The sequence below is a fragment of the Mchenga conophoros genome, linkage group LG20, assembly GCF_057382185.1.
Source record: "Mchenga conophoros isolate Kocher_MC1m ecotype Shallow Benthic linkage group LG20, M_conophoros_male_GT1.1, whole genome shotgun sequence".
In the NCBI taxonomy this organism is placed as follows: Eukaryota; Metazoa; Chordata; class Actinopteri; order Cichliformes; family Cichlidae; genus Mchenga; species Mchenga conophoros.
In genome coordinates this window covers 32,896,818-32,923,617 of record NC_140545.1, presented here as the reverse complement: position 1 = coordinate 32,923,617, position 26,800 = coordinate 32,896,818, and the positions used below count along the sequence as shown (strand labels likewise).

The 26,800-nt window shown below is 41.3% G+C and overlaps 2 protein-coding genes across 2 annotated transcripts in view; one reads left to right on the top strand and one right to left on the bottom strand.

Annotated features, from left to right (window-relative positions):
• Window positions 1-19,881, top strand: part of cables2b (Cdk5 and Abl enzyme substrate 2b) — a 47,118-nt gene extending 27,237 nt beyond the window's left edge. The window contains exons 3-10 of the mRNA XM_085259067.1: window positions 3,153-3,230; window positions 5,583-5,691; window positions 5,793-5,961; window positions 9,037-9,134; window positions 12,963-13,069; window positions 13,312-13,431; window positions 14,237-14,321; window positions 16,118-19,881. Coding sequence (XP_085115193.1) covers window positions 3,153-3,230; window positions 5,583-5,691; window positions 5,793-5,961; window positions 9,037-9,134; window positions 12,963-13,069; window positions 13,312-13,431; window positions 14,237-14,321; window positions 16,118-16,264 — 913 coding nt within the window. The 3' untranslated portion in view covers window positions 16,265-19,881. The remainder of the gene's footprint in view (window positions 1-3,152; window positions 3,231-5,582; window positions 5,692-5,792; window positions 5,962-9,036; window positions 9,135-12,962; window positions 13,070-13,311; window positions 13,432-14,236; window positions 14,322-16,117) is intronic.
• Window positions 19,845-25,117, bottom strand: LOC146551225 (uncharacterized). The gene is made up of 7 exons (XM_085259069.1): window positions 25,052-25,117; window positions 24,168-24,512; window positions 23,794-23,940; window positions 23,302-23,403; window positions 22,529-22,554; window positions 22,291-22,446; window positions 19,845-22,160 (listed from the first exon to the last, which is right to left on the bottom strand). Exons 1-7 carry the CDS (start codon window positions 25,083-25,085, stop codon window positions 21,978-21,980), a joined length of 993 nt encoding a protein of 330 aa, XP_085115195.1. The 5' UTR covers window positions 25,086-25,117; the 3' UTR covers window positions 19,845-21,977.
• Window positions 25,118-26,800: the final 1,683 nt, after the last annotated feature.

Sequence of the window (26,800 nt, the reverse complement as noted above, 5' to 3'; positions counted from 1 at the left end):
ATAGACAAAGCTCTGGGTCAGTGGTTCAGTCCTCAGTGGGAACATTGTCTGTTTTCCTTGAAGGTGATTATGGAATAATGTGCCCCCAGTGTTGTGAAATGTGGTGTAATAAATGGATGGGTGCAGGGGACAGACTCCCCAGCACAGTCACGTTTTCAGCAGCTGTGTTGCGATGTCTCTGCTGTTTCCACTGAGCTCCCTGGTGACTTCCTGCTCTTGACTTTCCCATGCATCACAGGGAACGAGCTTTGTGTGTATTTTTGTGTCTCCGGCTCACACAACCAACAACGGCAAATTCAAACTCATAATCTGTCTCGAGGGATGATCAGAAGGGTAGGAGGAGCAGCCTCCTGTCTAAATTGAACGAGTAATGATTCATGCTTTAATGACCTTTTAATGTTGAATTTTCCATCGCGCTGCTGCGTATTTAGCTTCCTAAAGAATTAAACTTTGAACCGCTGGGCTCCCTTTAGTCTGTTTTCATCCCCTTTAAATGATAAATCACTTAGTAGTGTAATACAGTTTTACATCCCGAACCATAATTAGCAAACATGGGTTAAAACTGCGTGTCTCTATTGAGCCTAAGGTTAAAGTCTACTGAATTATTTACCCAGTTGGATCCTCATTAAGATGTACTAAGCGTTTGACCGGGATCATGTCATCTCTGTAAGAAAAACGGCAGTGTTTGGATTAACTGGCTTCCTTCTTCATATGTTTATCCCTCTGTGACTTTCTAAACAAAGAACAGTGTATACAAGTCCACTACATAACAGTTCTTCAGTCTGATGCCAAAGACCAATGCGAAGAGAAATAAAAACGAGTTACTACACATCATAAATTAAATGGATAATTAAAGATACATTTATATTGTTTGGTAACAGTTTTCCTGACTGGCATCATTTAAACAGTCTGTGATTCAAACCTGGAGTCAGATGAGACGGTCAGTGTGTGAAGTGTATATGTGTAGCTACGTGATATTGACCACTGGCTTCTGCACATCAGCATTTTGGCTGCCGTGAGCTTTTTTGTTTGTTTGTTTGTTTTGAAGCCAAAAGTGATCACAGTTACATCGGATGGTGGAGTGATAATTCTAGTAAGCATAGTGAGCACGCTGCATTTGTCAAGTGTACAAGTGCAAAGCAATGTCCAGTGAAAGGAACTCTAATGCTTTATAATTTTGGATAATTTCATGCTCCCAACTTTATTGAAACAGTTTGGGGACCCTTCCTGTTCCAACTGCACACCAGTGCACAAAGCAAGGTCCATAAAGACATGGGCGAGTTTGGTGTGGAAGAAGTTGACTCGCCTGCACAGAGTCCTGACCTCAACCCGATAAAACACCTATTAGAGCAGAGACTGTGAGCCAGGCTTCTTCGTCCAACATCCCTGTCGGATCTCACAAATGCGCTTCTGGAAGAATGGTCAAAAATTCCCATAAACACTCCTAAAGGTTCCTAAAGCCTTCCCAGAAGAACTGAGGCTGTTATATCTGCAAAGGGTGGGGCGACATCACATTAAATCTTACGGATAAGTAAACTTTTATCCACTATCTACACCTTGGCTGAAGCAGTAACCAAGAATGTGATTGGCCAGCTACCAATCACCAATCACAGCTACCAAAAAAACAATTGAAACGCAGTCTTGGAAGCAGCCTGTAAGCAGCTAAACTAAGGATGCACCAATTGCAATTTCACTGGCCAATTAAAGACCAGCTGATATTGATTTTTGCAGATCCTGATTTTCTTTTTAAGAACTAACTGGCAGCATTGAGTAAAAAACCTCAACTTCTCTTCTATGCTAAATATTACGGTCATAATAAAAATAAATTATTAAACTTCACAGCTTCCCCCAAACTGCACTAAGTTACAGGATCTTCTCTCGATTAAACAGCTGAAAATAAAGGGCTCTGCTACTGGAGAGTAATTAACTGAAAATGATTGCACTCTCTTACCAAAGAAAAGTAGGTGCAGCAGATTTATATAACAAGATAAATCAGACACTTATGTTATTCTCCAGTATGTTTATAAATTCATCATACAATAGAACATCTACCCGTTTCTCTTTTTCATACGTTTCCAAAATTTTCGTCATAACTGCTTTGATCCTTTGCTCATACCAAGGTCTGGTTAGCTTTAGTCTGGATAGGTTTAGCTTTAGCCTCTTTGTCTTTGTTGTCTTTTTCAAAATATCCATGTTGATGAAGGTGATTTAAATGCATGATTAAGTTTGTTACTACAAATGTGTTCATGGTAACCCCCCCCCCCCAAACAGTTTATTCTGGCAATGGGCTAATGACATGCTAGCATGTGGCTATGTGTGTGTACGTGCTCGACTCTTTGCTGCTGGCTGGCCAATATTGTTTAATCCAGGTTATATAACTACTTTGATAAATTTACTGCTCGGTCTGCCAGCATCCTGATGAACTATAGAGCCGATCCGTGCCTTGGCTAAATTGGTAACATTTGCTTCAGTTACTCGGAGACCTTGAAACGCTGACCTTGTGTTGCCTTGACAGACAAAGTTGTTCTAACTGACCGAGAAGCTGCATGTTGGACAATTATCTGTTCAGCTCTGAGCTAAGTGTGTTTATTCACTATGTGTGAAAACATAATCTTTTAGTCTCTTGGTTCCTGAGCCAAATATAATGACTGCAAACATTTTCCTCTTGAGACCAAAACCAGGCCAGCAAGCTGTAGTCTCTGCTCCAGATGGGTTTATACTCAGAGGAGCTGCAATAAAAAACAAACACGGACATGCACGTGCACGCACACACTGTGTTCTCCATAATGAAACTCTATTATATCATGTCATAGTTGAGCAGAATTGAGGGTAAGGGTGCAGCTGGAGCCTTTAACTCAATTAAGTTGGTGTCAAGTGTGCATTTGTGTGTTTTGCTCTTTAACGGTGAGTAAATATTACGCCATGCTGAGGAGCGATATGATCCTTTAAACTTTCAATCCTTAAATTTATCCTGGGATTTAGCTTTATCTTCATTTCACCACAAAGATGCAGAGTTAGCGTCTTCATTTTGAAACTTTGTCTGTTTTTGTGTGTGTTTAGTCAGCAAAATGCCTCAGATGGAGAAAAGTAATTCAGCTGGACAGATGTCAAAACACGATAACCACTGATGTGTGTTTTTGTTTGTGTTTCAGAATCGTGCTCATCTGTGCTAAGAGGTCTCTGTGTGCTGCCTTTTCTGTTCTTCCCTACGGAGAGAGCTTCTACCTCAGGTAATCCGTACAGACACATCTGCTTATGTACTCCCACCTTCTGCCTCTCATGATGAAATCAAGAAAAAGGGTTCGACATAACCAATGGGCTGATGGCAGGGGGAAAAAAGTATTTGTGGAAAGTTGATTTAAACACTGCTGGCTTATTTAAAACTGTTATTTACTGAATTGGTCATCGCTGGCCTAAGTTCACCTGAAGCAAGCTGGCTGAAGGAAACCTTATATATAGTTATCTTCATCCTGCCAGTAGCTGTTTTCACATGAAAGGAAATGTTTGAGGTTGCTGAGATAAAGAGGCTGTTCTACTGGCAGGTGATGCTGGTGATGGCCTCAACAGCGTGGAGGTTTCACTCGCAAAAATAGATTCGTGCAGACCATCAAATGAATTTAGAAGCATGTGAATAAAAAGTTTTCAGAGATTTAGCCCAAGCAGAGGTTTAGACCAGTAACTACCCCTGTCGCTGTTCACTAGGCAGGAAGGAGGCAGCGCCGTAACTAAGAGAGTGAACCAAGTGGAGTGAAAGGAAATGTTTGTCCTGCAGCTCTCAAAAATCCGAGACCTTTATTAGATGGACTTTTAAACATGAAGAAACGTGAGCTTTTCAGCTGTTCCCATACACTGCTGGTTCATCCTGCACAGCAACAAAGAAAATGAATACACAAGTTTCAAGGAAATGCACAAGGGGCCCAGAAAATCACTAGAGGGAACAATGCTTGGACACTTACGAGAAGTAGAGGTAGGGAAGTAGAAGTAGCCGAGGTCTCGTTTCTTCATTGTGAGACAAAGGGACATGAGAGTAGAAGAGGGGATGATGCAGAGGAGTATGAGGGAGAAGAGCCGTTTGTTCGGAGGGGGATGATTTTTTCCCATGTGCATCAGAGCCCTCTGACCTGACCTTAGGTCTGAGTGGCTGATGACTCATACAAACACCACGATCACACACAAACATCTCACAGTAACGACAAGAAGAAACAATAATGGAAACAACAATAATGCTGTTCTCTCCAATAGACAAGTCATCCTGATCAATTTTTTTCTCTTTGTGTTCACACAAACACACGTTTTTTTTCTCAGCTGAAATTCTGAGAAGTCTTAGTGCATGTTGTGTCATGTCACACTCGCACCATGCGCACATGTAATGTACGCAGCTATTATCATGAACACATTCTCAGTTCCCTCTAGTTCCCATTTATAGATGGTTTCAGATGGTGCCAGAAGAAACTTACTGAAATTACAAACAAATTAGGTAAGAAAAAATCAATGGAAAATATATTAAATATCAACCATTTTAATTCAATCAATGTTGGTTTTTTTTTAATTAGTTTGTAAAAAGCAACGTGTTATACTTCAGAGTTTCAGCATTTTTGTGTCCTTCATCCCGTAAACGATTATCTGTTTAGTTTGAAATCTTATTCAAGCCAACGTGCGATTCTGCAGAGGAGGAGGGAGGCGCCGCATGGCTCCTGTCACGCAGGTGGTTGTCTGTGGGACATGTTAAAATATAAAAAACTAAATCCAGGAAGTCTGGGAATTAGGTGTAGCATCTGGAAAGCACACAATCACTATGAAATGGTTAAAGTACAGTCAGATCATATAAGGAAAAGGAAAGAATTAAACCTGTGAAATGAACTGGTATGTACAGTGAAAGGGTGTAAGTCGTATGCTGTGTACATCTAGTATTACACAGAGAGTAAGATTATATTTAATGAGGTAGGTTTTTCAGTGTGAATAAAGATGTTTTGTTGTAGCGGTTCCAGAAAGAAATTTATTTGGATTCATTTTCTATAAATCATAAAAATCCATCAGTTTGAAATTAAGTCTGCAGTAAAAAAGTGATAATTGCAAAACAAAGTTGTATTTTTGTGTAATTTCAGTTGTGCTCAGGCTGTGATGAACTGCTCATAAATGATTAATTCATCGATTCATTTTCAGTGTCTGTCGTGTCTCGGAGCGACACGAGGCTGAACTGTGATTATTAGAGAAACAAACCACAGCGTGACCCGTCTGAAACGCTCGAGCAGTTTCTTTACGATGCTAGCTGATGGCTTGTGGCAAACTGAAGCTGCTGCTAACTTCTGAATCTGTTTTATGGTGTTGTGAATCTTTTATTGCTGTTGTCCTTAATTTAATTTCCTGTAGGTAAACCAGCTGCACTGAGGGGTTTCTGCTCCAGATGCAGCAGATGTTTGGACTGGTTTCAGCTAGGGCACGAGTCGGAAGAACTGGGAACCAAATATTCCTACTGTATGACAGTGCAGCCGTCTGCTGTGTGTTTACAGGCAGGCTGTTTACCAACATTTTATCAATAATTCTCGCTCTCTTTCTTTTCCTTGATGCCTTTTTTTCTCCAGTGATCCTTCGTTAAATCATCCCAGGAGGAGACACTCGTCTGGAAACATCTCTACCACCCTGGAAATGCTGCCGGGGCTAGAGGGTTTTCACCTGGACACCTATGGCAGGGTAGAAAATGTGGACCTACTTCTCATGGATGCTTTTATGATCCAAAACAGTTTCTTGTGGTCAGAGCTCAGTTAATAATAATCTTTCTCTTTCTGTGTCAGTCTGTGTCATACGCACAGTTCCTGTACCCCACTAACGCGCTGGTGAGGCAGAAGCCGTCGTCTGCCAGCGACCTGACGCTGCAGATTCCCGTTTCCAGGAGCACACACAGCATTCCGGGCAGGAGCTACCCACCCAGCCGGCTGAGCAGCACCGTGGGACTGGATCTGGGTAAGAAATGGAACCGAGCTCAGTCACAGCGTGCACGTCTCCTAAAAATAATAATGATTCTTTTTTTCTAGCAACAGTTTAAAACTGTCAAAAATAAATTTCACCAAAGATGTGGCCATTTATTAGATGTAATGTAGATAATTACTGACATCAAGCCACAGACACAGTTAAAGGATTTTATCATGTTAAAGGGAACAACAAAAACACCGTCTGTTTATGGTTCAAACTGTGAAACAGCACAGTCATGGTGCATTAGGACTCTGAGCGATATGACTGATCTGTTTCCTTGAATTCTGAGATTTCAGAAAAGAGGCTGAACTGTAACTGCTCAAACATTTCTGGATTGAAATGCTAAAGAAGGATGTAACGTGAGGAAGAGAAAACAAACACAGGATGCTGGGATGAAGAGAGCAAACGAGAGCTGCTGCAGCTGTGCTGGAGCATCATCCTCTTTATATTTTAAACACATGTGTATGAGCATGTCCTCACATCCTGTGTCTGTAAACACACACATCCACAGTGACAGAGCCCTGAATTAGCCTCTAAACCCCTCTTTCTAATCCACAACCTTTCATTAACACAATACAGCTGTGTGTGAGCGTGAGGCCGTGCGCAGCAGGTTCGATATTTTTAGTCCTCTGGTGACGTTTTTCTTTAGACTCGCAGCTCTTAAGACTGATATGATTGTTAAGTACTGACAGAAACACCAAAGACTCGTTTACTCAGTTATAAATGGCATAATGTTTTTAGCTGTCGATTAGTACAGAGCTGCTCTTGTACCTGTGCATAGATGCTTGGACCACTGGTAGCACTATGAAAGAAAGCCTGGACGCCTTCTGTTGATTCACAGTTGGTGGCAGCAGAGGGCCAGCAAACACTAAATGGATGAAATGGTGATTGGATGATGAAATGCTCTTTAGGCCACAATATGAAACCAGATGAAGGTTTGGTAAAGTTCACAGGTGGTTCTCAAATCCATTTTGTCTTTTGATTCCAGAGGGAAAAAACAAGACAATCTCTGCAGATATCAGAATGATAGATTTTGGTGCTGCTGCCATTTTCAGATCGCACCCAGTCAGCTCTTTTTCGATCACTAGAACCTGCACAGCGGAGGTCATGTGCTGGATCTCCACCACTGCAATTTCATTTTGGGGAAAGAGGACAAAGATCTCTTTGAATTCTGATGATCGGGGAGGTTGTTAGGGAGCAATGTGTTTGGCATAGCCCCAAAAAAGCACAATACTCTGTGCCATAGTTGGGATGCCAAATGTGTACACATGCCCAGGAGTTTGAAGCCAGCCAGCTGGGTGACTTTGCAGAGTTCAGACTTGCTAAGATGAAGGACAAACAATTTAGACTTTTCAACAGGAAGCACTGTATTGCAGCTCAATCAATCTTGCCATAAGTGTGGTTGTTTTATCACTGTCACTGATAAAGAACCAGAATAAAGTGGTTAAACCCCAGGAGCCATGCTGATGGGTTTCTGTAACTTTCTAATGGTATCAGAATCAGAATACTTTATTGATCCCTGGGGGAAATTATTTTTTGTTACAGTGCTCCATTTTAAACCAACATTAAGACAAGACAGACAATACACTAACTAAGAATAGTACAATATATACATATATATACATACATACATACATAAGTCACTTATAAATAAATATTTGGAAAAGAAACATGTGTAGCTGTAGCAGCAAACAGTGTGTTAAGTGGATGCGTTGTACAGGGAGATGGCCACAGGCAGGAATGATTTCCTGTGTCGTTCAGTGGTGCTTTTCGGTAATCTCAGTCTCTCACTGAACGAGCTCCTGTGACTGACCAACATGTCATGGAGTGGGTGGGAGGTGTTATCCAACATTGTCTTTATCTTGGACAGCATCCGCCTCTCCGACACCACCTTGAGGGAGTCCAGCTCCATCCCCACAACATTGCTGGCCTTACGGATCAGTTTATTAAGTCTGTTGGCATCTGCGACCCTCAGCCTGCTCCCCCAGCATGCAACAGCATAGAGGATCGCACTGGCCACCACAGACTCATAGAAAATCCTCAGCATTTTCTGGCAGATGTTGAAGGACCTCAGTCGCCTCAAAAAATAGAGACGACTCTGGCCCTTCCTGTAAAGTGCTGTGGTGTTTTTAGCCCAGTCCAGTTTATTGTCAATGTGTACTCCAAGGTATTTATAGTCCTCCACAATGTCAACACTGACCCCCTGGATTGAAACAGGGGTCAAGTGTTTCCTGGTCTTCCTGAAGTCCACGATCAGTTCCTTGGTCTTTGCCACGTTGAGCTGCAGATGATTCTGCTCACACCACGTGACAAAGGAGTCGACCACAGCCCGGTACAGTTTGTTTGTAAAGACTTTACACTGACTGAATGAGGAAAAACTGAGATTTTTCTGAATGTGAATGTCTGCAAACTGTGCATAAACTCTGTTAACAGTTTAATAAATTTGCTTTTATAAGTTTTTGTGCAATAATGGCCCTCTTAAAATCAACTCCCGTGTCCCGTGAACTAAACTAAGTTCGACACCTCTGCCTTAACAGTTTGAAACGAATGTTAAATGTCTCAGGATGTTGTAGTAGAGCTCTGCACTGACATCCTGGGACATTTAACATTTAACACCTCTTTACGTGAACCTAACTGTTGTCACCAATGCTGATCACCGAGTGGGGCCCTGTCAGTCTAAAGTTGATGTCTGTAGACTCTGTGAGGTTCATGGCAGAAGGGCAGATGTCCTGGGGGTTAAAAGAAAGTAGTGGTTGAGCTGAAAGCAGTTAAGAGGTGCACAAAGGAGTGAGCTGGAGTAGGACAGGAGCCAAATTTCAAGCTGGTAATGTTGCATCAAAGAGGTTTCCCTTTCCCTCAAAGACAAATTATCAGGACTTGGTCAGAGAAACAGGAAAATGGATAAAATTCTCTTTTCCTTAACTGTCTGCAGACAGATCGTGCTTAGATGCACTAAATGTTTTTGCTGTGAGTCAGAGAACTTGTTGATGACACCTCGTGTTACTCTCCTCACCTCGGTTTTGCTCTTTTGACGATATTTCTGAATCGATGTGTATTGTTGTCCAGGTGTGGAGGATGTGATGGATTATGACCCCAACCTGCTCAGTGACCCCCAGTGGCCCTGCGGCAAACACAAACGAGTGCTGATCTTCGCCTCTTACATGGTAAGAAAACACTGCAGATGGTTTGAAATATAGTTGTTTATTTTCGAGGACGCCCACACGGAGCAAATCGCTGACAGCTGTGCGTCTCCTTCACACCACGTTCAGAGCTCCGCAGGCTGTTTGACACCTTTAATGAGCTTTGTGAGAGGACAGATGGTTTTAGTAAACTAATACACTTTGGAGTCTGTAGCACTGCGAACCTGGTGCTGTAGCCCTTACTAGGCTGTGTTTGTGTGTTATCTTATCAAAGTTCTAAAAATAAGCACATTTTTGGGTTTAAGTGACCTCAGCAAGACAGATTTTAAACAGTCATTTTGGCAGTAACTGAATTCGGAGCCTCCAGCCTTAATCTAAAACAGATTTCTTTCTTCTGCATCATCAGGATTAACAGCCTTCATCATAAAGCTGCGGCCTGGTACGGCAGCGATTTGGAGACAGCATTCCCAAATTCTTTTGCCTGATAACAAGAACGGATCTAATATGGGCTTATTCTGAGGAGCTGCTCTTATTAGGTCTAATATTTGTAGCTTGCATCAGTCTGTTGACCAAAAATGTTAATGTTGAGTTAAATAAATCAAGTTTAGTAACAAAAACAATACATGAAAAAGAAAAGTTCAAATCTCAGGAGATCTGCACTGAAAGCTTTGGCATTGGGGGACTTCCATTCAGATTCAGACTCTGTTTCAGGGTTGAGCACACCTCTTGTTTGTAACTCCTGAGTTTATGGATGGTTCAGTTCTGTAAATAAGATTTAAAATGTGAATGAATATGAAAGAAAATTCAATAAGAAATGTTTGTAACTGCACTCACAAGATGCTAGTTTAATCCCAGTATAGTTGTGAACTAGCTGCTAACTAATGCTTGAAATAAGCACCCATTCTCAGATTCAGAGGTTAACACAAACTAAAGTCCAGAAAAGCACCTTGTCATGAAGCTTTGTGGCTGATGAAATGCTAAGCACCACTGTTGAGCTGTCTGTGCATCGCAGCACGCTCATGCTACGTTCAAGTCCCATCAGACTTATACTGATTACCAATTTCCATCTTATAAATACGCTTCTTTGAACTTGTAAACATTGTAATCTTTCCTGTCATCACCAGCCCTCCCCCATGAAATCGACATCAACATCATGCTTACCACAAGTGTTTGATGTCTGTGATGTTTATGCATCTGTAAAGATCCAACCAGTGAAGTCCTGCACACCCTGTCCAGTGATTAGTGACGGGGTGGCGCATCACAGGGGCCAATCAGATTTCAGCTGGGTCCAGCACCTCTCTGAACACGATCAGAAATCTTACTGAAACACATGTGAGCTATTAAAGAGCTGTGGTTTCTAAATTAATTAAAAGAATTCATCATAACGACAGCCAAAACAACACGACCACTTTGATCTAATTTGCTCTCGGTGCTTCTTGCACCACCAAAACAAGCTCCGACCTGCCACAGCAGGGATTCAGCAGGATGTGTGGAGGCTCCAAGACATTAAGAGCAGATCCTATTAGTCCTGTAAGATTTGGAGCCACTGTTATTCCAACACATCCTCCAACACCCTCTTGGTGTTTCACTGTTGGACCGATCTCAGATGACTGTTTGAAGGTAATCGTCAGCTCACGGGGAGCGCCCAATGAGCCTCGATGTTTCGGGGCAGCTCTGACTCAGACTCATCTGGCTGTAACACCCGTGACTTTACACCTGCCCCTGCTGCTGTTTTTAGGATGACTGCAACTCTCAGCTTTGCATTTACTGTCTTATAGTGGTGACAACAACACTGATGAGAAATAATCAACCTTATTCACCATGTACAGGGTCATAGTGTTTTTGGCTCACTGGTGTGTGACTCATATGAATAACAGGTTCAGTAAAAACTGAGCTGATCACACCAGTAGGTGGTATCTAATCCGTTTAATGTCATCACATGAATTAATGCATCATCCAAGTCAGATACTCACTAATCTCTGGTAACTGGCAGGATTTCTGTATTTGGCTATTTTATTTATTTTATTTTATTTTATTTTTTTTTTACACATTTTAATTATAATGTTGAGTCAGACAATAACATCTGTGCTTCGGGGAGATTAAAAGTGTAAATTGATCACATTGAACCCCAATTTTAATTTCTCATGTTCTAATAAACAGGAATAAATCCGAAGGAGAGACAAACAGGGTGAATAAAACAGATGATTGTAAGAGTAATCAGAGTACACATGCTCTTTTCTTTTTCACTGTCCTAGAGGCTGCGGCTCAGTTTGATCCCTCTATAGACAAACACACACACATTCTCGTTTTGATATCTTAGTGAGGATATCTCATTGACATAATGCATTCCCTAGTCGCTCACCCTAACCATCAAAAATGACGGCCTAATCCTGACCCTCAGCCTAAACCTAACCAGAACCTAATTGTAACCCTGACACTAAGACCACATTTTGAGCCTGAGAAATGCCTTCAAACTCGTGAGGACGGCACTTTTGTCCTCATAAGTGACTGTTGGTCCCCACAAATATAATAATATTCCAATTTTTGGTCCCACAAAGATGTCTAAACAGCTATACACACACACACACACACACACACACACACACACACACACACACACTGTATCACAGTGTTTAATTCATGAGACGATTACAGCTGAGGTGAGCTGCTTTTCACTGAGCTTACTGTGAGCAAGTGTGTGTGTGTGTGTGTGTGTGTGTGTTAGTATTACACAGTGTGATTTCACCACCTACTGTCAATGTCGCCTAAACTACAAAACACCCCCCACCCACACCAGTTTGGTGCGTTACATGGAAATGGTGCATGTTACCTGCATATGATAAGGTTTAGATCAGGCTGTCTACCAGGATTATCTCGCAGGCTTCTCTCCATTAAATTAGGCCTTGGAAGTGTTGACATGAGCATGTATGTGACTAAATATCAGGATTAAGGTCTAAACTGAGTTGAGCTGTAAAGAAACTGTTGAGGAACCTGCAGCTCTTCACTGTCACCTCTTAATGCTGGTGACTTTAAAGCTGTTTTATGGAAAGGTGTGTCTGTTTCTTCACTTAAGTTTTGCAGGTGAAAGGTCAGCAGTTGAGTTGTGTGCCATTTAAATAATGAAAGTTGTAAACATGCAACATGTGGTTAAAGGAGCCCTCTTAAGTTTGCAAAATAAAACAAACCCACTGGAGAGAGAGCAGAGCTGCCTTTGGGTGTTTGAGGCTATTAGTGAAAAAGCAGGAATGCTGTGTGGCAATATTGGATTTCTATAAGATCAATGTGATCTAATACGTCAAAGTATTGAGCCATCAATCCATTTTCTTAACTGCTTAAAGAAATCAGCTGGGGTGGGGCTTGAGACTGTGTTTTGGCTACACAGTGACCAGGTGATCTGTCCATAACAGGACAGACACAGAGACGGACCGACTCAGTGGAACCAAAGCCTGCGTCGTTGTTAGATTTAAAAATAATCAGCAGGGGAGTTTGACTTTTATTTAGTGTGTAAAGTCAGTGCAGCTGTTTTGGAACAGATTTGATGAGGTTATTGGATACTCCTGCGAACAGTCATCACAATACCTGGAAAGACTGTAAACTAAAGCATGAATGAGTTTCCCTGCGTGAGAAATGGTGCCATCTTTGCAACAATGAGTCACAGAAAGAAATATTTACCCGTCGGTGTTTACATCCTCATCAGATTATTTACATTCACTGACAACTGTTTGACTTCTCATTGTCTCTGCTTACAGTTAAATGTGTTCTGTGGTCTGTTTATGCATTCTTCTGCTCCTTATTGTTCTGGTATGGTTCATTTTCTTTTGCTCTTTTTCTCTTTGTTCTTTTATCCTGCAGACGACAGTTATAGAATATGTCAAACCGTCTGATCTGAAGAAAGATATGAACGAGACTTTTAAGGAGAAGTTTCCTCACATTAAACTCACCCTCAGCAAAATCCGAAGGTAACGTTTCTCATTTCTGCCAATGAAAGGATTTCAGCACAGTAATGTGAAAAAGGGCCGACTGGATCACCACTTGGTCTTAGAGCTGAAGGAGCTCATGGGATGAGACATGAAACATCTTAAAGAAACTTAAAGCAGTCCAGTCGCTCCTTAGATTACCATGACCTGGATGACTAAGAACCTACACAGATATGTGAAAAGGGAGTATTAAATAATTAGAACATGCTTTATTTCTTTTTCAGCCTAAAGAGAGAGATGAGAATAGTCGGGGAGGACTGCGGCCTGCAGCCCGTCACCCTCGCGATGGCATACGTCTACTTTGAAAAGCTGGTGCTGCAGGGTCGCCTCAACAAGCAGAACAGGTTTGTTTGAATCTCGTCCACATGTAAACAGCTCGTCATCGGTTTCTGCTTCGTTCATAGGCTTCACACTCTGCTTGAAATGTTGGTTAATGACGACTATGGATCATGTGTGACTGTTTAGCTCTGTTTATTGTTATTATAAGTGATTCTGCACCATAATTAGTCTCAGGTAGAAAATCTGATTGGTTCAAGACTTCATCACATTGTGTTCCTGTTAGAAAACGTAAAACAAGATTTGTCTGATAGCTTAAAAGGTGGCTGTGCTGCAGTTTTCTGTGTGGAGTCCACAGTGTGAGGTGTGGAAGTGGCTCCCCCTTGTGTTTATTTTCAATAAGCTCGGTTTAAAAGAAAAACTTCTCACTGTTGCTGATGGTTTGTATTCTTTGATTGTGATGCACTGAACTTCAAGTCCTCACTGTCCCATAAACCACATGAAGGAAAGCTCCTGTCTCTGTTAACTGCCTGGAAAATTATTATTGAAGTGTGTGCATCATCACAGTGACATTTATAGTTATTTTATAGAGTATGTTTACATCCAACTCAAGGTCTTTAAGATCTAACTGATGACTGATTCAGTCAAAAACTGACAACAAGTCTTATAATTAGAAACTGATTGTTAACGCAAAGAAAACACCTGATAAAGACTTGATACATTATTTCAAACAAACTACAAACTAAGACAATAATTCTTTTAAGAATAAATGTTGTCCAGAGAGCGAGCAGTCTGCATTGTTACATTGTTACTCTGCTTTTACTCTGTGGCCTGATGTCCTGTCAGTTACGTAACTGTTGATGTTGTTCACAGGAAGTTGGTCTCAGCTGCATGCATCCTATTGGCAGCTAAGATCAGCAGTGACCTCAAGAAACAGGAAGTCAAACATCTAATTGACGTATGTAATACACACACACACACACACACACACACACACACACACACACACACACACACACACACACAGTGTCAGTGAAAAAATCTGCCTTGTGAGTCAGATCATGTTCCTCTTGCTCAGCCTCTGAGGCTTTTCTACCTGAGCAGGTGGAAAACGACCTGCTGAGTGTTCGAGCTGCAGGACTAGAGGCTGTTAATGTCCTTTATAGTCGAGTGTTGAGACCATGCAGGAGAGAATCCCTGAGGTCTGATTGAGTCCTGCATTATCACTGTACTGTATTTATGCTGCATATTCACTTTTGTCATGGCTCAAAAATATTGATTTTAATTGTTTCAGTTCTGCGACCACCAAACCAAAAACCCTGCACGCTACTACCAAGCAGACGATCGTTGCACATTTCTTTAGTTTTTATGGAGTTATGGATCTTTTTAGTTTTACCTCATTTATCATATCTAATGAAACACTGATTACAAATACAGTGCTGTGAAAAACTATTTGTCCTTTTCCTGATTTCTTTATTTCTTTATGCTCATTTGTTACACTTTATTTTTCAGAAAATCAAAAAAAAGGCAAAGATAACCTGAGTAACTAAACTGGTGATTACATTTCTTTACATACCTGGCCCTGTGTGAAAGAGTAATTCCCCCCTTGTTAAATTATTAAATGTGATTAGGGACAGTTTTTGTAAAGCTGAGTTTAAGTTACACTAAATGCACTCGGGCCTTATTACTGTTATACATGTTTAATCAAGAAATCACTAAAATAGAAGTTATCTGACAAAGTGAAACAAATGAAAAGATCTCATAAAGCGACACATCGTACCACGATCTAAAGAAACAGTGAAGTTGGAAAAGGGTTTAGAACTGTGATTTTTAACAGTCGCTGACATCTATCAATGAAAGGATTACGAAGCCATTTCTGAGGCATGTGGAGAGTATGAATACCCACAAATGGAGAAAACTGTGGGCAGTTCTCAGGAGTGGCCGGCCGACCAAAAATACTCCAAGAACACATGAACAACTCATCCAGGAGGTGACAAAAGACCTTAGAACAACATCTAAAGAACTGCAGGCTTCACTTGCCTCAGTTAAGGTCAGAGGTCATGGCATGGCCATTGGTCAGAGGAAACCACTGTGACCAAAAATCACACTCATCACACTTTTGCCAAACAACATCTTGATGATTCCCACGACTTTGAGGGAAATGTTCTGTGGACAAAAGCTGAACTCTCTGAAAGGGCCGAGTCCCGTTAAAAAGTAACAAAGCATTTCAGAAAGAGAGAACATCAAACCAGCAATCAAACATGGTGGTGGTAGTGTGGAAGCTCTGGGGCTGCTTTGCCGCTTCAGGACACGGAAGACTCGTGATAATTGATAGCCTGACAGAAACACACCAGCAAACCCATCTCTGAGCGGCTAAAAATAAAAAAATGAAAGTTTTGAAGTTTGAAGGTGAAAGACTCGTTGGCAGTTATTGCAAACACTCAATTGCAATTCTTGCTGCGAAGAACCCTCAATAGATTAAAATAATTATTTAAAAACTGCAGTTTTTATTTAATTGGGTTCTTTTTGGCTAATAAATTTAAAAAAAAGAAAAAGAAAGAAATCAGGAAACAGGGTAAATACTTTTTCACAGAAGTTTAGTTAAAATGAACGGCCAGTATAAAAATGTCAAAAGATACTATGTTTATTTTAATTTCAAGATTTAAAACTCCCACAGACGTGGAGTCAGACATGAAACGGTTTGTGTCATCAGAAAGTATTTGTTCTCTCTCACGTGCTGGTTTGTTCCTGCAGAAGCTGGAGGAGCGTTTCAGGATCAGCAGGAGGGAGCTCATATCATTCGAGTTCACCATCCTGGTCGCCCTGGAGATGGCGCTCTACCTCCCAGAGAGCAAAGTCATGCCACATTTCAGACGGTTGGTGCAGCAGCAGCAGGTATAGCAGTGCCTGGCTGAGCAGCACTGCAGCACGCTTCTCTGCCTCTGCAGAGAACCTCAGCACCTTCGAGCTCCAGCACTGTGACGGATCAGTCCTCGTGATGCCTGGCTCAAAGGCTCAGACGCCACCCAGAAATCATCCTCCTCCTTCCTGCGCACTACATCAGACTTCAGCCACGCTGTCGTGGCAGCAAACGGCTCAAAGACGTCACTGCAGAGGAAAAAGTTCCCTTCCTCTCCTCCGTGAAAAACCAAAGTGATCACACACTGTGACTGACGGTTCAATCACTGGAGGTCAAATCAAAATCAGGAAAATTCAGGTTTTCTTCCTCCAGCATTATTTTTATAGTGTAGGCCATTATAACTGTGGGTTTCAAAAATGTGCAAAAATGTACATGTAAAAAGAAAAAGAAAAACAGACTGTGCACCTTGAAAAAACAAAAACAAAAGATGAAAAACAAACAAAAGACAGAGGGAGAAATTTGCTTTGAACAAAACCAGAACTGTCTGACTCTGAAAAAGCTTTTCTCTAAACTCTGTTTTTTAGGTTCTTTATTTTAGCTTTATTAGAAATATTACGAGTAATATGCATCATGCATCAGATAATCATATTTTTTACGGCTGAAAATAGTGCTGAGTGTTTTCAGCGACTGTAGCTCAGATACAAACCGTTACGAGGACGCTGCCAGTGACTGAAAAAGGCTGCGAGTTCTGTTTTTGAGAAGAGCAGCAGTGTGGTTTCTTTTCTGGTTTGCTTCTGCTTTATCCTTTATCTTCATGACTTCATGCAATACATTTATTTCATGAAGTCAAAATTTTTCTTCAAGCCTGAACATGTGGCTGCTTTTGCTTCAGCCTGTATTTCTTTTGTAAGGTTTATCCTGCCCTGTAATCAGGATATTTGCTCTCAGTCTCTCCGTTTCTGTGTTGCCAGCTTTACATGCAGCGATCTCTATTTTGACTTCATGCCGTTCAGAGAGTGCAGACGTCCTTTTAAACGAAACTATGATGGGGGTTAGTGTTGGTACACAGAGCCTCTATAACATATGAGACAAACGCTGCTGTGATGCTCACTCGTCTCCAGCTGCTTTGCTTCTGTTTGTTATGGACTGCAGTTAAAGGCTGTCTCACTCTGACGATTGCAGTTTTTGCATTCGCTCCAGTTTTTGGAATAAAACGTGTCAGAAGGGAAAACTGTTTTTCTTTTGCACGCGCTGCATGTTCATGGGCTGCATTATCTGAAACGAGCAGCAACACAACTGAAAACCACAGACGACACTGACCTGGTTAATAATAGGAAGAAACATGAAGCGCTGACTGTAAGACTGCAGTTTACAGAAAGGACATCAGAATGTGTCTGTCACACTAAACATGGAGCATTAACAGATACTTAAAAGTTGCAGTTCTGCAATGATCATTTACATTTTTAGCACAGATATTCCTGGAAACTGAAACTTGAGCATCTGTTTAAAGTGAAGCGCAAACACATTCATGATGTTAACAGCAGGAACTCGCTGTGGCTACTGACTTCCTTTTTCTGCACTATTAACACTGCAGTTCCTGAGTGTCTGCTTATGAAATACCTTAGAAACACACATCGCTCAGTAGTTTTCTTTTCATTGTATCGTAAAGGGACAGATATTTAACCAAACTGAGGCCTCCAACAGGACATCTGTTGAAGTCTGGTGTCAGGACACCAGTGGAAGATTTATAGGAGACTCATTCATGTGGACTTCATGTCCCTTTTCCAGCCTTTGTTGAAAGGAGGCTTCAGAAACACTTCCTGTTGAGCCTCAGTTGTTTTTGCACTTTGCCTTTTAGCATCACAGTCCTCAGACTTTATTTTATCACCAAGTAACAACAGTATATAATATTTTTCTACATTTAAAGTAACTTATTGTAATGATGTGTATTTAAAAACTGCCTGATAATAATTTATTACTAATAATCCTGTGGATGAAGAATCGTATCTCCTTTGAACCTGCAGGTGTTTTATCCTCTCACCAGATAATGTTGGAAACATGATTGTTCATCCTGAGATTTCCACGTTCTTCCACTCATCTTATTTTCCTTCGTGTGTTTATGGACTTGAGTTTTATAGATGTCAGAGCAAGAGAGCCGAATGAGTTTGGACCAGGGTTCTGCTGTAAGACCCCAAAGAGTTTGGATACGATCCGTTTGGTTTTTGGAAAAGCCTAAAACTTTATCTGCTCCTACCATAGCTCTTGTTGTCCTGAATTAGCCAAAGTTTGTCTTTCTAACTCGCAGTTCATGTGCTTTTAAGACTGTGTTCACCCGTAAATGTTATTTTCTAATAAGATTGGTCTGATCCCAGAGACTTCGTGTTAATATCATGTGTAAGTGAGGTGTGTGACTGCAGCCGTGCATGTCGTGTGTGTGTTTAGTACACATGTGAAGAGCTGTGGGCAGACAGACTGCACAGCCAGTGTAACAAAGAAGAAGCAGTGAATGCTGCTTGTTAATTCAATTTGAAATCTTTGAGGTTTTTACATTTTACATTTCAATCCATCATATTTTAATTAATTTACAAACAGGATGTAAACAACACTGGAGTAGCATCAAGTGAGGGTTAGATGTGTTTATTTTTATATGAAGAATTATTTCACACATGGGCCTGGAGTCAACTTAGACTAACATGGAACCAATGTGACGTTCACTGTGACAAACGACCCAAATAAAATCAGTCTGCTCATTGAGTTTAACCAGCAAAAGCATTAAGATGTATAATTTGCTGATGAAGCAATCAGACGTTGGACTGCTCCAGTAAAGACGTGTGTTACAGACAGTGAGGAAGAATCCACACTCAGTGACTTGCTCTGAGATGCTTCAGTTCTTCATACGTACCTAACAGGATGTAGTAAACAGCAGCACTGATAAAGTCCGAAAAATGTTCAAAACTTCGGTCAACTTAAAGATAAGAATCTGCTTGAGAGTAGAAACGGCACGTGAGCTTCCAAAATCATCTTCTCTACATTAGAGATTTGTGATATTGACTCTATGCAGCTTTTATTCTGTCATCCTCCTCTTCCTCCGTTCGTTTACCTCTAATGTGCCACAATAAAATTTTTTACCTGTCACTGTTATTTAAATGTCACATTAACATTTTGTATTTAGTTTGAGTGCTTACTATCATTTTATTATTCTTTGAGCACTGCGGTGCTGTAAAGGGAAATATTTACCAAGTGTTTGTTTATATTTACCTTTTTTACCTTCTAAGTTCTCTGTTAACTTAAAAAAAATTGTAATTTTTGTTGACAACACAGACGAAGCACGCAGCAGTTCAGCAGCGTTGCAGTCGAGGCGTCACATAAGTTAAAGCCACAGAAATATTTTTATGTTGCTACTTTTGCATAAATACATTTAATGATCCAACACAGTTGAAATAAAGAGGCGAGACTAGTTAAGACGTGTTGCATTGAATTGATTTGCAACTAAGGTAAATATTCTTTGTATGAGGAAGCTGAGCTCAAATACTTCCACTGCACAAGTGAAGGAAATGTGTGTATTGTAATATTTATAAGATATTTTGTAAAGGATAAAGACCATACACTGTTAAAATGCCAATGTTTATGTTTATTTTCATTAAAATATGTAAATTACTGCATCTCTTCATTTTTTTGTTGTTGTTTAGGTATAAAGTTGATGTTAATTTGTTACAGTTAATTATTTAAAGAACAAGTATGTAAAGGAAAAACAGTCAAAACACTGATACATGTGCTACAATAACTTTATACATTGAAATATTTAGCTGCCGTGGAATCACAATATATATCTCCAACTACCACATGGAAGCTCCTGTCGGGCATCACAGTGGCTAACATGAGCGGGGCACAGAAATGACTTGGCAAGTATACCGGAGGAGTGAAACACCAGCTACTGGTGGACGAAACAGTCGCCCAAGACTGCAAGACCAGGCTCACCAACCTGTGCACTGCCTGGATTAACTACAAGAAGGCCTATGACTGGATGCCCCACAGCTGGATCCTGGAATGCCGAGAATTGTACAAGATCAACAGGAACTCAATGGGGATGTGGCGTACAACACTGGAGGCCTACTTCAAGCCAATAGCATGTCACCATCAAGTGTGGGATCTACCAAGGAGATGCTCTGTCCCCACTGCTGTTCTGCATAGGCCTGAATCCTCTCAGTGAGATCATTGACAAGACTGGCTACGGATACCGACTACAGAACGGAGCAATTGTCAGCCCATCTTCTACATGGATAACATCAAGCTGTATGAGTGAATGAGACATCGATTCACTGATGCACTACCAGAGGGCAACACTGCAAACATCGAGGACAGCTACAAGTATTTGGGAATCCCACAACCAAATGGAAACAGTGGAGAGGCCGCTAGGAAAGCTGCAACCACCAAGTACCGGCAGAGGGTCAGGCAAGTCCTGAGGAGTCAGCTGACCGGTAAGAACAAGATCCGGGCTATCGACACCTACGCCTTGCCCGTGATCAGGTGCAGGCTGTGTAAAGATTCCCCTGAGACAATCCAGCACATAACAGCAGGGTGTAAGATGCTAGCAGGAAGTGAATACATGGAATGCCATTATTAAGCCGGAATAGTATACAGGAACATCTGTATGGCCTGAAAGTCCTGAGGTCAAAATGGAAGATGCCCCCCTAGGGTGGTGGAGAATGACTGAGCTAAGATCCTGTGGGATTTCCAGATACAGACAGACAAATGGGGATGGCCGGAAAGAAAAGTGGTGGACGAGCAGAGAAAGACGGCCATAGTGATAGATGTAGCAATATGACAGCAACATCAGGAAGAAGGAACACGAGAAGTATTAAGGGCTCAGAGAAGAGCTAGAGAAGATGTGGAGGGTGAAGGTAACGGTGGTCCCAGTGGTAATCGGAGCGCTCGGTGCAGTGACTCCCAAGCTAGGAGTGGCTCCACCAGACCCCAGGAACAACATCCGAGATCTCTGTCCAGAAGAGCGCAGTCCTGGAACAGCAAAGATGGATCTGCGTAGGACCCTCAAGCTCCGAGGCCTCTGGTAGAGGACCGCCCGCCTTATATCCAGTTGTTTTTTCAACTTTGTGTGATTTTTAAACTTCAAAATGGAAATGAGGGAGCAATATAAAACTATCCTGTCATGCATCAAAAATTAGCTATAATAACCTGTTTTTTGTCCTCTGTACAGAAGGCTGAAAATCTATTTCTGCTATAAATTTGGGTCTGCTATGACTGACTTGTGAAGAGTGAAACAATCGGTCATAGTAACACCACATGAAGTAGTTTATTTATCTGCATGCTGTGGCTTTTCTCAGCTAAACGTCATCTGAAAGAGGTGAAACGTCCGGGCTGACCTAATCACTCTGCAACATTCATCCTCACACAGCGGTCTGTACATTAACTTTCTGCAGTCTCAACTGCTAAATGCAATGATGGAATACTCCAGAGACGAGTACAGGAGGCTGGAAGTCTTCAAAATGCACAGTTCTCTTCTTATTGGATCTGTGCTGTAGCATCATACCATAATGCTAACATGTGCTATTATAACTGTGGTATTGCAACATTCTTTAGTTCAATGTTAAGCTAAAATAAAAGTCACTTTATCCTGAGGCTGACATGTTTAACTTAAAAATATGTCAAAAGCAGAAAAATAAATAAACTTTTGTGTTGAGCTGTTGTCCACTGAGAGAGTGAAGACTTCATCCATAGCTTAAGTCCTGATGTAGTTCATACTGATGTAACAGAGTACAGAGGAGGTGAAGCATCTTTGGTGTGGTTGGTGGTGCTGAGGTCCTCTGAAGACTTGGAGTAGACGACATCAGCTGTGTTACCACAGGGGGCGCCGTTTGTGTCAGGACTGTGGGAAAAATTCTCCTCAGAGTAACAGAGACTATGCGAGTTGTCTTCAACCTGGGATACAAAAGTGAGATCAAACTTTAGAATCTGAGTTTGTTGTCTGAGAACAGATGAATTACTTCACTACACAAACAGTTACCTGGTTTATGGCCTCAGCTTAGAATCAGACCACAGTTTTACTTACGTTGTTCTGAGCAGAGGTGACGAGGCTGTAGATGCCTCCGCTTTCATCTCCACCTGAACGGGGACCTTTGGCGTAATCATAAACTGAAGACACTTTTACAGGAGGTGACCTGCTCGCTACGTCACCCTCTCTGATCTCTTCATACAACCTGTCGGCCTGCAGCGGGAGAACAAACCAGCTGACAGATGCAAAGCAAACAATAATGAAGCTGATGTGTGTCACAGGTCCTAAAACTCACCTCTGTGTCCGTTTCCACAGGAGGTCCTGAAAAACATGCAGGTCAGAAAATAAACAGCTGTCTTTAAGACACATAACAGGAAGAAGAACCCGAGGAACTAAACTCAGGAACTTCATATGAACTACAGTTAGATAAGACACATGACTGATAAAGAATCAAAACTATATCAATCAAATCTGCTACCACCAGTTTCTGTTGTGAGTCATAAATGAACATCCGGTGCTCTTTTTACAAACAGACTGAACTTCAAAGGTGAAAACAGTGTGACAGAAACGTCACACCTGACTTAATTCATGCAAACTGGGACATTCTGAGCTGAGACAGATCAACCATGGTGCCATGTTTCCCTGTTTGTTTTATGGTTATTTGATAAAACTTATTTTGAAGGATTATTTTTGAACATATCCAAGTGAGACTCTGTTGGTGATCATCACCATCAGATCAGTAACACCTTTCAGTCCAACGGTCTGTTTTCACAGCAGCTCTGTCAGTCTGAGATTATCTGGTGTTAACATGACGTAGACACACTCTCATCGTGGTGACTGGATCAGAGTTACGCTGATACAACAAAAAATGGAAAACTGTGGAAGAGAAAAACTCTTTTCTATTTGGTTGTTGTGTTTCAATGGTGATAAAAAATTATACTTTGTCATCATAAACACCTTTTAAAGGCAGATTATTTACCAGTACACTGAATAAGGCAGCAGATTATAGCATACATGCTACGTTTTGACATTTCTATTGTTTGACAGAATATTAAATCTGTGCCTCACCTCTGGGTTTAGTGGTCCTCCTCTTCATGTAGAAAATCAGCAGAGCTGCTGATAAGACGACGATCATAACGAGCAGAATCAGACCCACATAAATCAGCACATCTGCAGGAGTTTAACAGAGAAGATTTCTTTTACTCACAGTGTAAACATGTGGTCTCAACATCTGTTCATTTAGCAGTAAAGTTGTGCACACAGAGAGTAACAAGTTGTGCTGCAGAAGGCAGAAATGTGCTGATCACAGTCTGTATCTGTCATCTAGCACAGATCTCATGCAGTGCTGCTCTGAGGAAGTCAGCCATGTCCTCTCTCAGCTGCTGACCTGCTGTGGTGGAAACTTATTTCTCTTTATTTCTAAAGTCTTTCCTCTTTTACTTCACTGAAAGATCAGAGTGATTCTTCCACAGCTCTTAATGTGTCATTCTTGTGTAGTTCACTCAGTAATGGATCTTCATCACATGTAAATCTGCATACATATAAAAATCTATAACGTACCTGAACTTCCAGACGAGGCTGATGAAGGTGTGGAGCTTCCTGAAGTTGAGCTTAAACTCTGTGCTGTTGGTGGTGTGGAGGCTGATGAGAGAAACACTGAAGCTGAAAAAGGTCTCAGAGTCCCGTTTGGTGTTGAAGTGGTTGAAGCTGTGAACAATGAAAGCATCAGAGTCATAATAAGACCACTTGAAGCAGTTTATATATCTGCATGTGACTGACGTGGTTATGGGCTGTTTGACAGCAGAACTGATGAAACTTGATGTTTCAGATAAATATAACATCTGTAGGTGATTTGAAGGAAAAGTAGCTGCTTTTGAGACGTGAAGCTTCTGTCACACCTTCAAAGACAAACACGACTGTTAGCAGAAACTCACCTTCTGTGACAATCAGCTCAAAATCAGAGTTTCCATCTGTCAACAAGACTCTGTCCAAAGAGCACCTGTACCGTCCTGAGTCAGACTGTTTCAGCTGTGTGATGCTCACATACAGAGTATATGACAGAGTGTCTGTTTTTTCATATTTAATGCTGTATCTGCCGTTCTGAGCTGCATCATCGGATGTTTCAACAAGACTGTTTCCATCTTTACATTTTTTCTTACAGAAGAGTTTCCTGCTTTCACGGAAATAAAATTTGCATTTAACTGTGATGCTTCCTCCTTCCTCTGCTCTGTGAGGGAGAGTTTGTGCTTTGACCAAACCAGTGTTTCCATCCTGAAGTGCTGCTGAAAGGATGAACAATCATTAGTTACAATCTTCTTATATGTTAAACTAAGACAGATGGTTGTCACTGTGTTGTTCCTCTTCAGTATATGAAATAAATAATAATTCAGTGTTGCTTAAGGAGCTCTACTAAGATGTTCAGAAGGATAGAGAAAAAAAAATATTTGATTGCAGACTAAATGTACAATAAAAATTCAAAAAGTCATTTCTGGGGTTAAAAGTGAAATCAAAATGATTTGCACAATGCAGTGATGCAAAAGCAGAAGTTTGTGTAAACCTTTGAATTCGACGTATGTTTATATTTCAGGGTTTTATCTTTTTATAACTATTAAAAAGTGTCCTTTCTATGAGCTGCATGTTTGAGTGACTCTTTTCCAAACACTCAGTTTAATCACAGAACGAAATAATTTGTATGAGAGAAAACAAAGAAGTGAAGCAAGTTGTAAAACCAGCTGATTACATACAAATGAAAATAAAATGGAGACAAATAAGACTTAGAACGGAGAAAGTGACAGAAATAAGAAGAGAATTTACTCACTGAGGAAGATGAAGCAGAGCAAAGTGTGTTTCATCTCAGAGCTCTGATGGTTTAATGCTGCTTCGTTTCTTTCTTTACTGCAAACGAGGAACTTCTTACTTCTCTTAATGATGAGGTCACGCCTTCAAACCTCAGGATCAGGACTTTTATGAAACTTTTATGAAAAATAAAATGTTAGATTATTTAAACAATGATCATGTTCAGAGAGCAGTTTCTCTGATCAGTCAGACATTAAAAACTAAACAAGGAACTAAACCAAGAAGAACAATAACAAAATAAACACTCACTAATAACCACATCAAAAAAGTGTTTTTTCATCTCGCAGTGATGTGCTGTTATACTTCTGCTGTGCATGCACAAAGTTTCACAACACAGCTTGTAAAGAGCTGCAAACTTCTGTATACAGGTACATGTAAGAACTGTGTGTATGTGTTGAGGCTACATGATTGGCTAATATTGACCATTTCAACAGTTCACTGCTGCTTCCCCTTAATCCTCTGCAGCAGCATGTTTAGATGAGCTTCAGCTGATCTGCATGGACTGCTGGCTGAGCTTAACTCAGGATAATGTATTTTTAATGTTAAAATAGAGGATCATGTCATGTGTCATGTAAATAATCGTTCATTTGTTTCAATCTGCTCTACCATGATTAACTGAAATTAAGTAGGGGTAATATTGAAGCAGGAGTATATAAACAGTGTTGTGGAGGTGAAGAGAGTGCCAGACAGAATCATGAAATTAAAGCTGGATATTGAAGCTGTGATGATGAGTGTTGTCAGTGAGTTTTCCCCACAGGCTGGATCTCAGTTAGAATAAAGAGAAATTCTGCAGCAAGTATGATTAAGTGTTAAAGAGTGCCACCGGGGGGAGAGAGTGACGACCGAAGCAGACTTCAGTGGACAATGGACAGACTTCAAGGGAACAGAGGCGAAGAGGAAGTGTGGGGTAAGTATGAAATGCAGGAGGGCACACGGTTGTTAATGGTGCGAAAATGATGGAAACGGCTGTAGTGAACACGCTTCAACCAGAGATGACTGATAATATACAGCTGTAGTGCTGAGGGAAACTGCCAAGCAGGAGCCGTAGGTCAGCGTGCCTGGGGGACCCGGTCAATCCGAGCCAGAGGTCAGCACGTTGGAGGGACAAGGTCCACGTCCAGCACGGCCTGCTCGGCCTGCACGTCCACGTCCAGCATGGCCCGTTGCAGGCCACCTGAGCTGCAACGCGGCCGCCACTGGACTCCACTATTTTGTGGGAACTATTTAGATACTGCTGGTGGATGCATGGTCGGATTTTGGGAGTATGAACCTGGAAGAGTTTTTTCCTTTTGTTTATTTTGGGAAGGCTCTAGCTCTCCGTGCTAGACCTCCCACCACCCACCCTGGGTTGGTCTGAACTCTGTTTTTGGTTGGTGATTGTTTTTGGGCCTTCGGGAGCCGGTCCTTAGAGGGGGGGTTACTGTCAGCGACCTGGGTTTGAGCGACCCAGGGTCCCTGAGCAGTTGTGGACTTTTTTATATTTTGTGAAAATGTGTGTGCACTGCTCTGCTGTCAAGTTTTTTTGTTCTCATGCGTGTATAGGGAGGTGTGTGGGAGTGGCTGTAGCCGAAAGACCACGAGGAGGATGCTTAATGGTGTGGTGAAGCATCCACCGACCGAGATGATTGAGTGAGACTCCATGTCAGTGTCTTGAGAGCAAAGTCTAAGTCAGTGTATGCCCGCAGGGGTAGTGTGCCTTGACAGCTGTGTC